At 33.9% G+C, this 15758-nt stretch overlaps 1 protein-coding gene across 1 annotated transcript; it reads right to left on the bottom strand.

Annotated features, from left to right (window-relative positions):
- Positions 1–3473: 3473 nt before the first annotated feature.
- Positions 3474–10209, bottom strand: LOC110791243 (phospholipase A1 PLIP1, chloroplastic). Its single transcript, XM_021995990.2, has 6 exons — positions 9969–10209; positions 6785–7406; positions 5811–6257; positions 5345–5404; positions 4832–5248; positions 3474–4163 (listed from the first exon to the last, which is right to left on the bottom strand). The coding sequence occupies exons 2-6, from the start codon at positions 7385–7387 to the stop codon at positions 3729–3731; spliced, it is 1962 nt and encodes a 653-aa protein (XP_021851682.2). The 5' UTR covers positions 7388–7406; positions 9969–10209; the 3' UTR covers positions 3474–3728.
- Between the last annotated feature and the right edge of the window lie 5549 nt (positions 10210–15758).

Here is a 15758-nt window from a genome sequence, read left to right as displayed (position 1 = left end):
TTACCTTTTGCATTTGGAGGGCTTGGTGTTTAGTCTGCAGGAGATGTTCTTCATTATGATTTTCTTGCTTCTCGGTTACAGTCTGCTGGTTTGCAGACACAACTTCTACGATATGATGGCATTGTTTGTCTTGGTCGAGCCTTTGAAGATGCATTGAGTCTATTTAATAGAATTATGGAGTCTGACATTTTGAGTAATCCTAGTGAGGTCGCTGCCCCTAAACTCATGTAGAAATTGGCATATATTTCACAAAGGTTACTGCATCTACAGATTTCACCTTCTCTTTATATCCCCGACAATCGACATTGTGGAAGTAGCAGCAGGGAGATCACACCTCTGCTTGGCTACGGGCGGTTCCCATATCGGTTTGGGACAGACAATGAATGCTAAGTCTTACCGTTGTGTGTTGTGTTACCGGTTGGGTGTTTCTTTGCTCTTTGTTTTAGCACCATGTTCTGCTTGCTCCAAGGTTTTTGCGAGGGTTATCTTCGGTGATCATGCGGTGTCGTGTGTTGGCATTGTGGGTATTAAACATCGGCATAATGTTGATCGGGATACCCTGTTGATGTTTGTTATCGGTCTGAGATTTCGGCACGGAAAGAGGTTGATGTTGGACTGTCTGGCAGGAACGACGGAGCTCTCAAACCTGCAGATGTGTTACTCTACTCTAGCTAGGGATCGGGGTCGTGATGTGTGTGTTGACTTGACAGGATCTTCTCCTTTGACACAATCTGGGATGTCTGGATTTGTTTCGGGACAGTTGTGTCTGATGCGGCTAATCGAAAGCGGGCCAAGTATGAAATAATTTGTCAGGCGATTGGTTATGGTTTTCTTCATTTCTCATTTTCTTCTTTGGGGAAGCAGGATAAGGATGTTGTTACATTTCTGAAGCGAGTTCTACTCTTTCTCCTATAACCATGTTAAGTGATAGGAGTTCTACTATTTCGCTTGAGAGTAGAACTCAATTGGTTATGGTTTTCTTTAAAAAAAATCTACTCTTTCTCCTCCATCTTTCACATTTAGTGATGAAAAATATATTCAACAACTCACAACTTCTACTCTTTCTCCTACCAGCCTCATGATTTACATTCTCTAATTAATTACTCACAACTTTTATTCCTTCTTCTTCAAAAATAAATAAATGTGTACTAATTGAATTAGGCCCTGTTCTTCTGAGTCTTTTTGGCTGAACATAATTGAACTGAACTTAACTGAATTGAACTGAATGGAACTAATGAATAGTAAGTAATAAGTAATAAGTAATAAGTAACAAACAATAAACAATTAAAAAAATAATTAATAAAAATAATTAATAAATAATAAATAATACTCCCTCCGTCCCAGATTAGTTGTTACACTTTTCTTTTTCGCCCGTCCCAGATTAGTTGTTACACTTCTAAATTTGAAATGACCACACAATTATTATATTATCTCTATCTTCCCACTATTTTTTTCCCACACCCTCTCTCTTTCAATTAAAAAAAAAAATACCCCACTAACTCCCATCACATCTACTTTTTCAATAAAAATAATAATTGATAACCAAACAATCAATTATCACATAAAACTTTGTGCAAAGGTAAGTGTAACGAATTATTTGGGAGGGTGTGAGTAATAAATAATAATAATATCTAAGATCCTGACTTCTAGGCTGCAGAATGTGGTGGGATCTATTATTAGTGAGTGTCAAGCTGATTTTATCCCTGTGAGGCATATTTCTAACAATATCTTGCTAGCCACAAAACTAGTTAATTAAGGATTACAATAGGAAGCACCTATCTTCTAGGTGTATGATCAAAGTTGACCTTGAAAAGGCTTATAACACTATTGAATGGAGTTTTCTCATAAGTGTTATGGTTGAATTGGGGTTCCCTGTCTTGTTTCTTGATTAGATTTTTTCTTGCCCCACTTCATTCTCTTATATTGTGCTTATTAATGGGAAACCTTGCCCTCCTTTTTTTTTTTGCTAAAAAAGGTCTAAGACAAAGAGACCATCTTTCTCCTTTTTTTGCTTTCTATGGGAACGGAATACCTATCAAAGAATATGCATCAGCTTAAAAAGGATCATAATTTAAAATTTCACCCTAGATGTGAAAGGAACATGGTGTTTGCTGATGATTTACTTATGTTTTGTAGAGGAGATCATATTCCTGCTTTAATGTTGTTCTAGAAATTTCGGAATTTTTCTCAAGCTTCAGGTCTTGAAGCTAACCTTGATAAGAACAACATCTATTTTCGTGGTATTCCTGGACTGGTGCAGATACATATTTTTGATAGTCTTAAAATCCCAGCAGGTGACTTCCCCTTCGGGTATCTAGGAGTACCCTTATCCGCTAAAAACCTCTCATATATTCAATGTAAGCCATTGATTGACTAGGTACTTGCTAGAGCTAAGAGTTGGACTACTAGATATTTATCCTATGCAAGGAGATTGCAACTGGTCAAAACCATTTTCCTTAGTTTGCAAACTTTCTGGTGTCAGATTTTGTCTTGCCTAAGAGAGTCATTAAGGAGATCCATGGGTATTGTAGGTTATTTATGTGGACTGGGGACACTACTGCTTCAAAAAAAGCCTTGGTTTCTTGGGCTACTATGTGTCTTCCTAGAACTGTTGGTGGCATGGAAGTGTGGAATAAAGTTGTTGTTTGTAAGCCTCTTTGGTCTCTTACCCACAAAAAAAGATAAAGTATGGATTAGATGGGTCGTCGCTTCTATGTGAAAGGAAGATCTTTGGTTGGCTTTCAATGTTCTACTAATATGTCTTGGGTACTGAAAAAGGTCTTTGGATGTATGTCATTGGTGGAGAGTGTTGGTGGGTGGGATGCAGTGGAGAAATATGGCATGTTCTCTATAAAACTTATGCACCAGAAGCTCACGGGATAATCTAATATAATATTCATAGTTGCGTTAAAAAAAAAGATATAACCCATATATACTTCCTTTGTTCCTTTAATATTGCGTCGTGGTTGACTTTACGTTTTCCAACGCATACTTTGACTCTTAATATCTTGAATTATGTAGATATAAAAATTATATAAAATTTATAATTAGAATATATATTTGATATGAATCTGACAAGATTTCCCGTGGCTACAATTTTTCTTAGGTAGAAATCACAAAAAAAAACAAAGGTCTAGTATAAATAGTGTAAAAACAAGTTACCTCGATATTTATGGAACGGAGAAAGTATGAATATTAGCTTGTACCACGTATGACGGATTATTGTAGTTGAATCTTGGACTATATAACTGCCTACAATAACAACGAAATACTTCCTTCAATTCGTTCATTTTTAGATGACACATTTTTTTATCACGTTTGTCAATGCGATATTTCAATTACTAATACCTTTTAAATGTTAATTATCAATGGGTAAAAATTATAAAAAGTTGATATCATAAACCTATATAATGAGACCATTTTAATAAGACACCACGTAACTAAATTTCTTAAGTATAAATCACAATTGATAGTAAAGAACATTATATATAGTGACAAAAGTCAAATTGTATCGTCTAAAAAAGAACGTAGGAAGTATATGTTAGCTTTGGGGAGTCATAATTCCAACTTCATATATGCAATGCATCTTTCTATATATACAATGGGTATGTACAAGAACTGAAGAAAGTCCTAATTCTAACTAGATAAGTACATGCATGCGCCTACTACGTACAGACTTCTGTTGTTTCCATTTACTAATTTTATTTATCAATAACAATTAACATATATCAAACACTAGTCATCACCTCCGTACGGGCTGTTGTGTTCTCAAAAACACCTTCATGTGTCCATGAATATTGAGGTGAAGAAGATCCAACCAGAGGCCATATCGTATGTCTCTCTGCAGTCTTGACTTTTCTCAAGGCTATTTGATTATATTGTTTGATAACCCCATTAACTGCCTTTATATAGTTTTTTGAGTCATGATCTCTAAGGATTGTTCCTTCTGAACCATATGCTCTTGGATCACTCAGTGTTTCTAAAGGGTGTGGAGTATTCAGGAATTCCCTCAAAGCATGTGCTACCAAACCAGGTTGAGTAGTATTCGTCTTCTTGTCAAATGTGTATAGAGCACACCCTTGTGGAAGTAGTGGATGTGATGGCGATTGTTTTACTGCTGGTTGAAGAATGTATACTTGCCCCATTGGAGAGTACAACAGTTTCTGTAATATAATTAATTAAATCATAATTAATTGGTACCCAAAGAATGAAGATAGTAAACGTACGTAACGTACTTAGAGCTGTCAAAAACTGATCCGTTTTGAAAATCGATAATGACCCGAATTTTGGTAAAACAGGTAACCCGAAACCCGACCTGTATCCTAACCGAGACAAATCAACAACTGATTTTAACCCGATGTTGTATGACCCGAACCCAACATCCGACTGAAAGATAATCGATAACTGAACTGACCGACCTAACAGTGATCCGAACCCAATTCAATACCCGACTCGACAATGACCTTAACCCGATTTTTACCACATAACCTGTTAGTGACTCGACTTGTTGTTAGTGACTAGTAAATATTTTACGCTTGAATATTTTCAGATGACCAAATCAGTCATTGACACGATCTTAACACGAGAGAGTGAACCCGAACTGAATTTTATTTTAACCAGACCCGAACTTGACCTCAAACCCGAATTAACTGCTACAAACACGACTATATAACAAAATTGAACTCGACCCGAACATGACTTGTACCCCAAATGGGAAAAAACTCGACATGAGCCGACTGAAAACCAACCCGACCTGAACCCGACTCGATGACCTGTTTTGACAGCTCTAAGTTACGTAGTAGTGTAGTACAAAGCGAAGATATATACTCACATGCTTGTTGAGACACGGGTGTGATCTGAAAGAGCTGTTTAAACGCTTGAGGACCTGTTCAACTTGTCTAGGATAGTTGCACGAGAATGCTCTAGGAACAATATCCCTATGCATTATAACGTTTTGCACCGTGCTTTCTTCCAATTGCAACTGTTTCAGGAGCTTTTCACCTCCACAAAACACGAATGGTGATCCGAAAGTAACCACTGGTAAAACGACTGATGGCTTCACAACTCTTCTCACAAGAAGCATCATATGGACTAACAGTGATAGACTTCCCCCTAGTGAATGACCTGTAAATTGAAATTTTGCATCTTCTCCATGGGAATCTATATGGTTTTGGATTTCTGGCATCAATTGCTCGTATATTCCCTTTGCTGCTTCATAAATCCCTCGATGAACAGCTACATTCGTTTCCTGTACTTGTTTTTTTGCCAGTGTTTAGATAGGTTTTACAAGATAGCACCTCTAAATATCAAAAGAGTTGAACTAGATCGAGTAGGTTGCTTTTACCTCGAATTTTGCTGGCTCGAAAAAAAGGTTTGTTTGCCAAGAAGCCAGCGATTCAGACCCCTATAACAACGCAGTAAATCATGTTACGAAATAAAACAATTAGAACTTATCTGAACGTTGCTATTTATAACCAGAACAATTGTCGCGCCCTGGCCGAACAACTGCTTTAAAAGACCTGACAACCAAAAAGAATATATGGGCCCATCCCACACATCACTAACCCAAGATCCTAGGTCTGACCCGGGGCGTGTTATGTGTCCACCCATACCACTCTCATACTTTCTCAAACTTGGTGTTTTGTCAATGTGGGACATTTTTCGCCCTTTAACTTTCCAACTCTTTACTTTTGTTTTCCAACAAGAACTTCCAACAATACAAACTCGAAAAGTTTACACAATAATTAAGGGGTTTTAATTTTGATTCTGGAATATATCTAGGTAAAGGAAGAAGGCTATATATAACAAACCTGGATTACAAAGCAGCGCACATGAGTTGTTGGATCATCACAAACGAACCACTCACAAGGAGAGGAATGTAGTGATTGGAGTTCCTTAGCAGCTGCTTGTTTTTCTTTCTCCTTTGCAGCTACTATTGTTGTCATCGTTGTTGCAGCCATTTGTGCAGCCATCTCTGAGTTACAGCCTCTCGGTACCGGACATACAACCCTATTTCCCGAATGATTTTCATTTTTGGCGCGGTTTTGAACATGACAAGCTGCAGATGCCGCTATTTCGTAGGCAACAGAAGAGCTAATAGTTACATGTTCTCTCTGCTGCAGAATTTCCAAGTCATCTTCTTCTTGTTGGTGAGTTGAGTCCTTGGCCAATTTTGCGTTTAAAGCAACCGCCTTCGCTTTCTTCTCCAAGGAAGATGTCATGAATTCTAGACCATAGAATCGTTGCAAATCATCAACCTACATGTTAAACACATTAATTCTCTCTTAGCCTTGTACGTCTTTGTGCATTTAAATTGTAAAAAAAACATTCTTTTTTGTCCTTAATCTCCTTGATAACATCCCATTTCTTTTGTGCATTACCTTTGTTGTTCTTCACTTTTATATACAAGTTGCAATAAAAAGAAGCACATACTAATATACTATGTATAAGACTTTTAAGTCCCAATATATATTCAAATAATTAGCGAGTTTTCATGTGAGAAGAACGAAGCTTTAAATTAACAAAAAACCTTAACCTCCTACTCCTCTGTCCCTCATTGCTTGCCCCATGATTCAATAGTGCTTTATTAAGAATTGGTTGTGTAGAATTGAGAAAACACAAACGTGATGGGCCAAATGTACTTTATACGAGAGTAAATTTGTAGTCTCATGAACTTTTATGGTAATGGGCAATCTTTTAGGGACGTCCTAAAATGATAAATGGGGCAAACAAAAAGGGACAGAGGGAGTATATGTTTTTTTACAGATATAAAATGCGTATATACCTTGATATCTGGAATTGCATAAGCTTTGTTACAGAGGTAAGAAAGCTTATAGAACTTGTTTGCATCTGTCCAAGGCACATGAACAAGCAACTTTGAGAAAGATTCAGAGTCCATTCTTATTCCATCTCCTGTTTCTCCATCATAATCCACTATACAACCATCCTCTCCATTACAATCATCTTCATTATCTTCATACCTACAATCAATTTCCTTCTCTTTACTACCCTTCCACCGCGCTCTCAACTCTAACAGCCTCTCCACCCAATTCGCTCTTTTCACCCCTTTTTCTCTCTCGACTTCCTCTTCCTTTTCACCATCACCCAATAAGCTGTCATCAACCTCCATAGTATCATTCTCATCATTTACAGTCTGAGTATCAAACAATAGTGCCTTCATAGGAATTGGACAAGTGGAAGTTGTTAAAATCCCAAAGGAACGATTCGACTTAAGTTTACAATGTGAAGAAGAGGCGGGTCTAATAATTCGGGTTGAGGAGGAGAGGAGGTTGTTGTCTGAGTATGATCTTCGTATAGTAGCTTGTTTATACAACTCTTCTCCTGAGGAAGATCGTCGAAGACTGACATTCATGGAAGTGCATGCCATGGTTGCCTAGCTAGCTATCCTGTAAAATGTAAATGTAAACACTTATTTCAATGATCAATAAACATCATATCAAGTTTTCTGTTTTTTTTTTTAATGTTTTATGGTTAGATTTTGTCAAATGTTATATGACAAGGAACCTTTTGAAATTAAGAAGATGTTAGCTAGCTAGAGAAAATATAATGCATTTCTTTCTGAACTACATAATTAATATTCCACCGGTTGGTTTGTTCAAAATATATGGTAGTTAATACTCTTTCAACATATAAAGTTTGCCCAAAATTTTGTTCCATCTTGCTTTACCTGAATCAGCGGCCAATAAGTTGAAGTTAGGGGAGAATAATTAACAAACATGAGCATTAAGTGTTTTAAGTGTTTCAATTTGATCAACCATTTTACTCTCTGGCTCTGTTCACTTTAGGCTCTGTTTTGTTCGACTTATTTTGAATTATTTCAGAAAAAATAAGTTCAGTTAAATTTAGATAATATAAGTTCGACAAAAATAAGTTTTTTTCAGACATTTTCACACACAAATAAGTTTATTTCAGACAAAATAAGTTTTTTTCAGATAGAATAAGTTCAAATAATATAAGTTCAGTCAAAATAAGTCCAATTGAACGAAGCTTTATTTTCACTTATTGCAGAAAAATAAGTTCAGGAAAAATAAGGGTTGACCGAGTATAATTTATAACTAAAATAAGTTTTGAAGTTCAAATAAGTCCAATTAAATTCAAGAAAAATAAGTGAATCGGGTGATAAAACGCCCCCTTACACTTTCACCTAGTACGCTAAGTGTCGTGTTTCAGCGATCCAGTTTGGTGAACCGAATTGTAGATCTGAACTTAATTATGTTAGTGTATAAACTCATGTTAACCATAGCAGGACTATGTTAGTGTCTTAACTTATTTTTGTTGATTTATCTGAAATAAGTCAAAATTTTTACCTATCGAGCATTGTATTGGGAAAAACATCCTTAAAAAGAGACGTGATTATCAATTTTAGCAAGTAGCAACAAAGCGATAAAATATATGAGCAAATTTATTTAGTGATAATAGGTGGCTAGTACGTTACACAATTACACCAGTACTCCATATTCTTTTAGAGACAGATGGAGTTAGAGCTGTCAAAAACTGACCCGACCTGAAAACCCGACCTGAACCGACCGAACCCGTAACCGACCATGACCAGAAATTACGGTAAAATAGGAAACCCGAAACCCGACCTGTACCCGACCCGAAAAAACCGATAACCGATTTTAACCCGATGTTGTAACACCCGAACCCGGACCCGACACCTGACCAGAAAATGACCGATAACCGAACTGACCCGACCGAACAATGACCCGAACCCAATTCGATACCCGACCCGATGTCAACCCTAAACCGATTGTAACTCGATGAAACCTGCTATTGACCCGACCTGTGACAACCCGCTACCCGATTTACCCAAGTTATCAATGACACGACCAAATATTAACTTCATTGATAAATCTATTTTAATTATTTATTGCTAGATATTGAAAAATTTAACTCTAAAATAAGTTAAACAAATTTTTTTAGAATATAAAATAATTAAAATGTATAGGTTAATTATCAGACCCGAGTTTGACCTGTCCCTGAGAGTGACCCGACCTGAATTCTATTTGATCAGATTATTATCCGATCCAAACTAAGACCCGAACCCGAAAATAACTGCGTTGCAAACCGACTTAAACCCGACTCGATAAGACCCGAACCCGAAATTATCTGCTACAAACCGACTTAAACCCGACCCGATAAGACCCGAACCCGAAATCAAACCTGACCGAAATGTGACCCGACCCGAACCCGACCTGAACTCGGGATAAGGAAAAAACCCGATATGACCCGACCTGAAATCGACTCGACCGAACCCGAACTAAACCCGAATGAAATATTGACCCGACACGACCCCACCTGATCATGACCCGAGACCCGAGATGACCCGACCCAAACCCGACCTATTTATAACTTATACGGAGTAACTAACTAATGAAACATTAATTGTTTGTATCAAGAATTCAAGATCAAGTTTCAAGACTGAAGTCAAGAGTGTCAACTTCACACATCAAGAATATAGGTGATAGATTTTGTACAATGTACATGCAAGAAATTTTATAAATATTGGCATAAAGGACAGCTCTATGGAAAAGGCTGTAACCTTGTTGTCTCCGCCTGTTTTCTTTCACGCGTTCTAAATTTTGATACTCCTAGTCCTCGTCAATTAATTAATTTTAATTATACTCCTCCAATTATCAATCATTCAACACGATTAATCACCTATTTCAACAATGTTCAATTCGAAATTTCGAATCTCTCTTCCTAATTCTAATTTATAATTTGTATTATGTGGCTTACTCGCACAAAAAACGAACCTATTTCAGCAATTGTGTAACCTAAATGTTACAAATAAACTACAACTACAATCTCAAACTCCTTTCGTGTTAATTATGATCTTAAGATAAAACATATGGAGTAAAATAAACCCTAAATTGTCCGCAAAGCTGAAACTATAATGCATTATAGTAATATGATCACTTTCAATATGAAAAAGGAAGAAAAATTACCTGGATTAATCTCCTTGATTTGATGTAAATCAAGGTTTAAGGATGGATCATATGCATAATGAAAGAGCTAGAATGTAGATGTGGGATAATTAACTCATATGATATGAAATTATTATGAATCGAGATTCCAGGGTTTTGATTTTCTATGTTATGAACTTCTGAATATATTTATGAAAATATAAAAGGGTTTAAAACGGCCAGGAGCTAGTGAGCTTTCTCGGAGAATCATGTCACGTGGACAACCCCAAGGTTTTGTTTTTGAACGAGTCTTGTATATTTCTGTTGGACTTCTTTGCCCTTTTTATGTACTGCTGTACTAGTCTTATACTACCTCTGTTCCTTAATACGCTTATTATTTGCAATTTTGTACGGACTCCAATACTATATTTAATCACTTATATAGTCAATTTCGTGTATATATATATATATATATATATATATAAGTTTGATATTCTGAAAATACATAACGAGAAATCTAATTACAAGATTTTATATGATAACGTTTTGATGTATATAACAGTGAGAATTTACAGTCAAAATTTTTATATTTTGGACATAACAGTGATTATTTACGGTCAAAGTTTTGATGGACAATTGGGGGAAGTCTTTGGAGGTGTTGAATGAACAAGGCTATCTAGAGAGATATTTAAAGGTCATCCCCTACTTGAATCATACGAATAAAAACCTCTAAATATTGCTTTCTCAAATTCTAAATTGGATAGTACGTACCATAGTATCTCCAATTCTAAATTGGATAGTATATCCAATTCAAGCAACATGAGTACATGACATAAATTTTTATGATTATGAGGTAAGTCAGTCACTAGTACAGTAGTACACCCTTTAATATAGTTTTTTTTTTACTAATCTATACCTATTAATTAAAAAGGAAAATCACATTTGATTAGATGACACGTGTCATCCATTTTTCCCTTCATCAATTTGGGTTTTTTTTTCTTTGTTGTTTGAAATATTATACAATTCCAATCGTCTCTATCCCTCCATCTTCCTCATACAACATGAATTCACCAATCTATTCATTCAACATTTTGTACTTCATCTTCCCGATTAACACTCCGTATTAATACACTGTTTAATTTATGGATTCTTTCAACTTTCAAATTTTATCTCTATTTAAATCATATATTATCTCTAAAATCACAAGCTCAATAAAATTAGAAGTTAAAAAGATAGACTAAATAACCACTATACTACCGTCCGTTCTTTGAACGGACTCAAAAGCTAGTTAAATTATATTAATAATACATTGATCTAGCGATTAAGATTGAAGATATGTAAATAAAATAAGTCACATGTATAAAAAAAATCTCTCTATTTATAATTTATATTGCCTCATAACTCATTTGTTTAAAAAAATAAACAATAATGCTATAATATCAGTAAAATTCTTATGTTTATTTTTTTTTAATTTTTACATGAGAGTAAAAATCTTATGACAAGCATCAAAAGGGGTAAAATAGTGAATGATCTAAAAGAGTCGGTGGAATATACTTTATTGTTTGGTAGTGGGTATCCCAACTAAAGCAGGAGTGGGGCGCACACACACAATTAGGAAAAGCCCATAACAGAAATGAAACAGCCAAATGTGCGGTTGCATGAATATAAGCCTCTTTGCATGTCTGCCCTACTCTTTAGTCTTTACCACTTTGCTTCCCCCTCAAATCCTCCATCCATTTTCAACGGATGAACAGATTCAACTATATTAGCAATATTCATTTACGCGGTTCACTTATAATAAAAAATAAAATTCTGTTCAATGAGTTTAAATAACTTTAGATAATCTCATATAATCAGATAAGTTACAATCAAATCTAATAAGTTACATAAGTTACAAGCAGGTCTAAGGCTCTGTTATATTCGACTTATTTTGATTTATTTCAGACAAAATAAGTTCAGATAATATATAAGTTCAGTCAAAATAAGTCCAATAGAACGTAGCTTAATAAGTTAAACAAGTTACAGCCAGATCTAATACGGAGTAAATTAATTTCAATCTTATTATTATTATAATTATTATTGTTATTATACTTATTAATATTATTATTATTATTATTATTTTAATTAATATTAATTATTATAATAATATTCATTATTTTATTTTATTTTATTTTGGTTGTAATATTCATTATTATTAAGTACTATTATTAATTATTATTATTATTATTATTATTATTATTATTATTGTTGTTGTTGTTAAATGTAATTAATTAGTATTGTTATTATCATTACTTTTATTAATATTATTAAATAATATTATTAGTATTGTTATTAATATTATTATTATGAAGGTCCAATAAGGTAAATCGGGTTTGAACAGTTTCAATAAGTCCAGTTCAGATAAGTTCGGATAAGTTCAGGTTGAATAGAATGCACCTCACGCGCTTACATCTTCTCAATTCATCTTATTTTCACTCCTAAGCCCATTTAATACTTCCTCCATTTCAAAACAGATGCATCATATCATATTGACTATCGACATTATTTATAATTAACCTTGACCATCAATATCTTTAATTACTATTAATAAAAAATATAAAAATTAGATATTTTAAAATATACTTTCTTGTTCCCTAAATATTGCACAATCTTTTTTTTTTACATTACTCACACTACACAATTGGTCATCTTTTGTGATTCACACCTAAGAAAAATTGTAATCATGTGGGATTCTGTTAGATTTGTATAGATACATATTTTCTAAATATCAATTATTATAATTTTTACTTATACAAAAATTTTGATATTAAGAGTCAAAGTCATTTTTTGGAAACCAAAGAGTCAACTATGATGCAATATCTAAAGAATAGATGGGGTATTGAGATTAACTCAATAACAATACCAAGTACAAAATATGGTCAAAGTTAGAAAATGTATAATACTTCGTATAAAAAGTCAATATAGCGTATCTATTAAGAAACATATAAATTATTACAAAATCGGCAACTTTTGTGTAAGACCGCCTTACCGGAAAGACCACTTTGGTTACTTAACTAATTGGTTCTATTTCTTAACTAATTGGTTATATTGCTTAATTAATTGATTCAATTGCTTAACTAATTATTTCCTTTGATTCACTAATTGGTTTCAGTGCTTAACTAATTAGTTCAAGTGCTTAACTAATTGATTCTATTACTTAACTAATATGATATCAAGATGGTCTTTTGTGTAAAACCGCCTTATATAAAAGTTTGGATTACAAAACTAATCTTATTTTCACTCCTAAGCCAACATATACTACAAAATCGGGATAAATAATACGAAGTGCAAATTTAAATTTTCGTGGCAACAATCTTGGGATAGAGTTAAATTTTTATTTTTTATTTTTTTTTGTTAAAATAGCAATTTATTTCAAACCAAAAGAGATACACCGTTTAAGAACAAACAGCACAACTACACAACATCCAACAAGGCAAACTTTGTTTTTTATGTTTTTAATGAGCACAATGCGCAATATAAATTACAGTAAGAAAATGGAAGATTTGAACATGTGACTTATTTTATGTTTATTCTCATTTTAATCACTAGGACAAAATGTTATTGTCAGGACAAAGTTATTGTACGGAGTATAACATTTTTTTTAGTGAGTAGAAGGATCCTTCTAAACTAGCATCTATCATTACCAATTGCCTGTTGGTTCAGTGGTGATTGGAGCTGAACTTGGTAGGGAGAACTCGTATTCGATCTCCCGCAACAACAATTGGGAGGGGACTGGAACCTATCCACCCAGAACTCGCCCCGAATCCGGATTAGCCCTAAGGGTGAACCGGGTGCTAACACAAAAAAAAAAAAAAAAAAAAAAAAAACTAGCATCTATTAGAGTTTAGACAACTCAACTACGCAGGTCAACGCAACAACACTAAAGGTACCCCGAGCATATCGCAACTGATGGACTCGGCTTAATGACCTCCAAGTCACAAGGTGGATTCCCCACCATCTCCATCAGCTTATTTTCGTATTATTTTAGGGAAAATTTGTCCCTTTGTCAAGTACAACCTTAAACTTTCAGATTTGTAAATTACAAACTCAAACCTTTTTTTTTTGAAACTTTTTACCTCATTTTAAATTACAATCCCAAGTCATTTCAGGTAAAAATCGTTGGATTATGATGTCATTAACAATCCAATAAATCTCTAAACAAAAAATAAACAATTAAAAAAATCAGAAATTATTCATTTAATATTTTTTTAGGAAATTATGTAATTGTGTTTTAATAAGACTAGTGACATCATATTACTTGCTTGCCAAAACAAAAAGATTAATGACATCATATTCTGATTGATTTCGTCTGAATATTATCCGATGTTGTAATATAAAGTGAAGATGTAAGTTTAAGGTTGTAATTTACAACTTAGTTTGAGATTTTAATTGGCAAAGAGGCAACTTTATTGGATTGTATTTGGCAAATTTTCCTATTTTAAGAGATACTTCGTATAACTGGTTGTGTCTCGTATAACATACATTTGTTACTATATATATTAAAAATAATACAAAGTATATATTTACTATATACTACCTCCGTTCCTTAATATTCTTTATGCTTACTATTTGTACGGACTAAAACGCAATATTTAACCATTAATACATCCAATTTCGTATGTGGAAAAAATTATAAAAAATGATACTCTAAAAATACAGACCGAAACCTAACAAGATCTTACATAGTAATATTTTGATGTACTAGTGAGAATTTACGGTCAAAGTTATCATACTTTGGACACATATTCCAAGAATCCAAGGCGTAAAGAACTTTCAGGAACAGAAGTAGTACTCCGTGTTATTTAAGGTTAATTTATTAAAAGTACATTTTTTAAAAGAAAAATTAATTAATTAATAAAGAGTCATACGACATCTATTTATTAAAAGTAATTTGTTTCGATGAAATTGTGCAAAAATTCAACAACTCCCAACCATACAGTCATAAACAATTACATTCTTTTGATTTTCTCTATCAACCCACATTAACGTACCCCTAATTGAAGATGTCCGCATTAATGGGCCATGGCATGATACTTGAGGCCCAACTAATAATAAGGCACAGGATCAGAAATTCACAGACTGTGTCCACTGTGACCATGAAATAAATTTGGGCCTAGCTATATCAATTGTTTGAAACGAATTATGGTCCCACTTCTACTCGTCTAACACAAGAATTGCAACCATTTTATGTTACCTTATACTCCGTATGATTAGATGGTATTCCCTCCGTCCCTTAATACTTGACCTGTTTTGACTTTTTGCACTATTCACATAATTCACTTTGACCCTATTTTATTTCTAATATATGAAAACAAATGTTACTATATAATATATTGTTGGATTCATCTTAATATATATTTTCAAAATATTAATATTTTATAAGTTTTTATAATATGTAGTTAAAGAAATTGATGGTCAAAGTTGTACATTGGCAAGCGTGTCCGGGTAAAACAGGTCGAGTATTAAGGGACAGAGGGAGTACTAATTTAATTCATCTTAAAACGAAGAAATAAATTGTTTATTGGTTTAGTGTTGAATGAGATTAAATTTGGTAGGAAATATTCCGTGTTCGATCCTCCGCAACAACAATTGAGAGGGGATTAGAACCTATTCACCCAGAATCCGCACAGAATCCGGATTAGCTCTAAAGGTGATCCGTGTGCTTAACACCAAAAAAAAATATTAAAATAAAAAAAGTATTGGACAGTGGTTAAAACTTGGAGTATGTGTACGATAGGTCTCGGGTTCGAATCCACTCTCCCCCGATTATAGTAATATTGCTCTTTATGGGTA

This window comes from Spinacia oleracea, chromosome 2, assembly GCF_020520425.1.
Source record: "Spinacia oleracea cultivar Varoflay chromosome 2, BTI_SOV_V1, whole genome shotgun sequence".
In the NCBI taxonomy this organism is placed as follows: Eukaryota; Viridiplantae; Streptophyta; class Magnoliopsida; order Caryophyllales; family Amaranthaceae; genus Spinacia; species Spinacia oleracea.
Note: the sequence above shows the minus strand (reverse complement) of the source record. Positions and strands in the feature narration are given on the sequence as shown.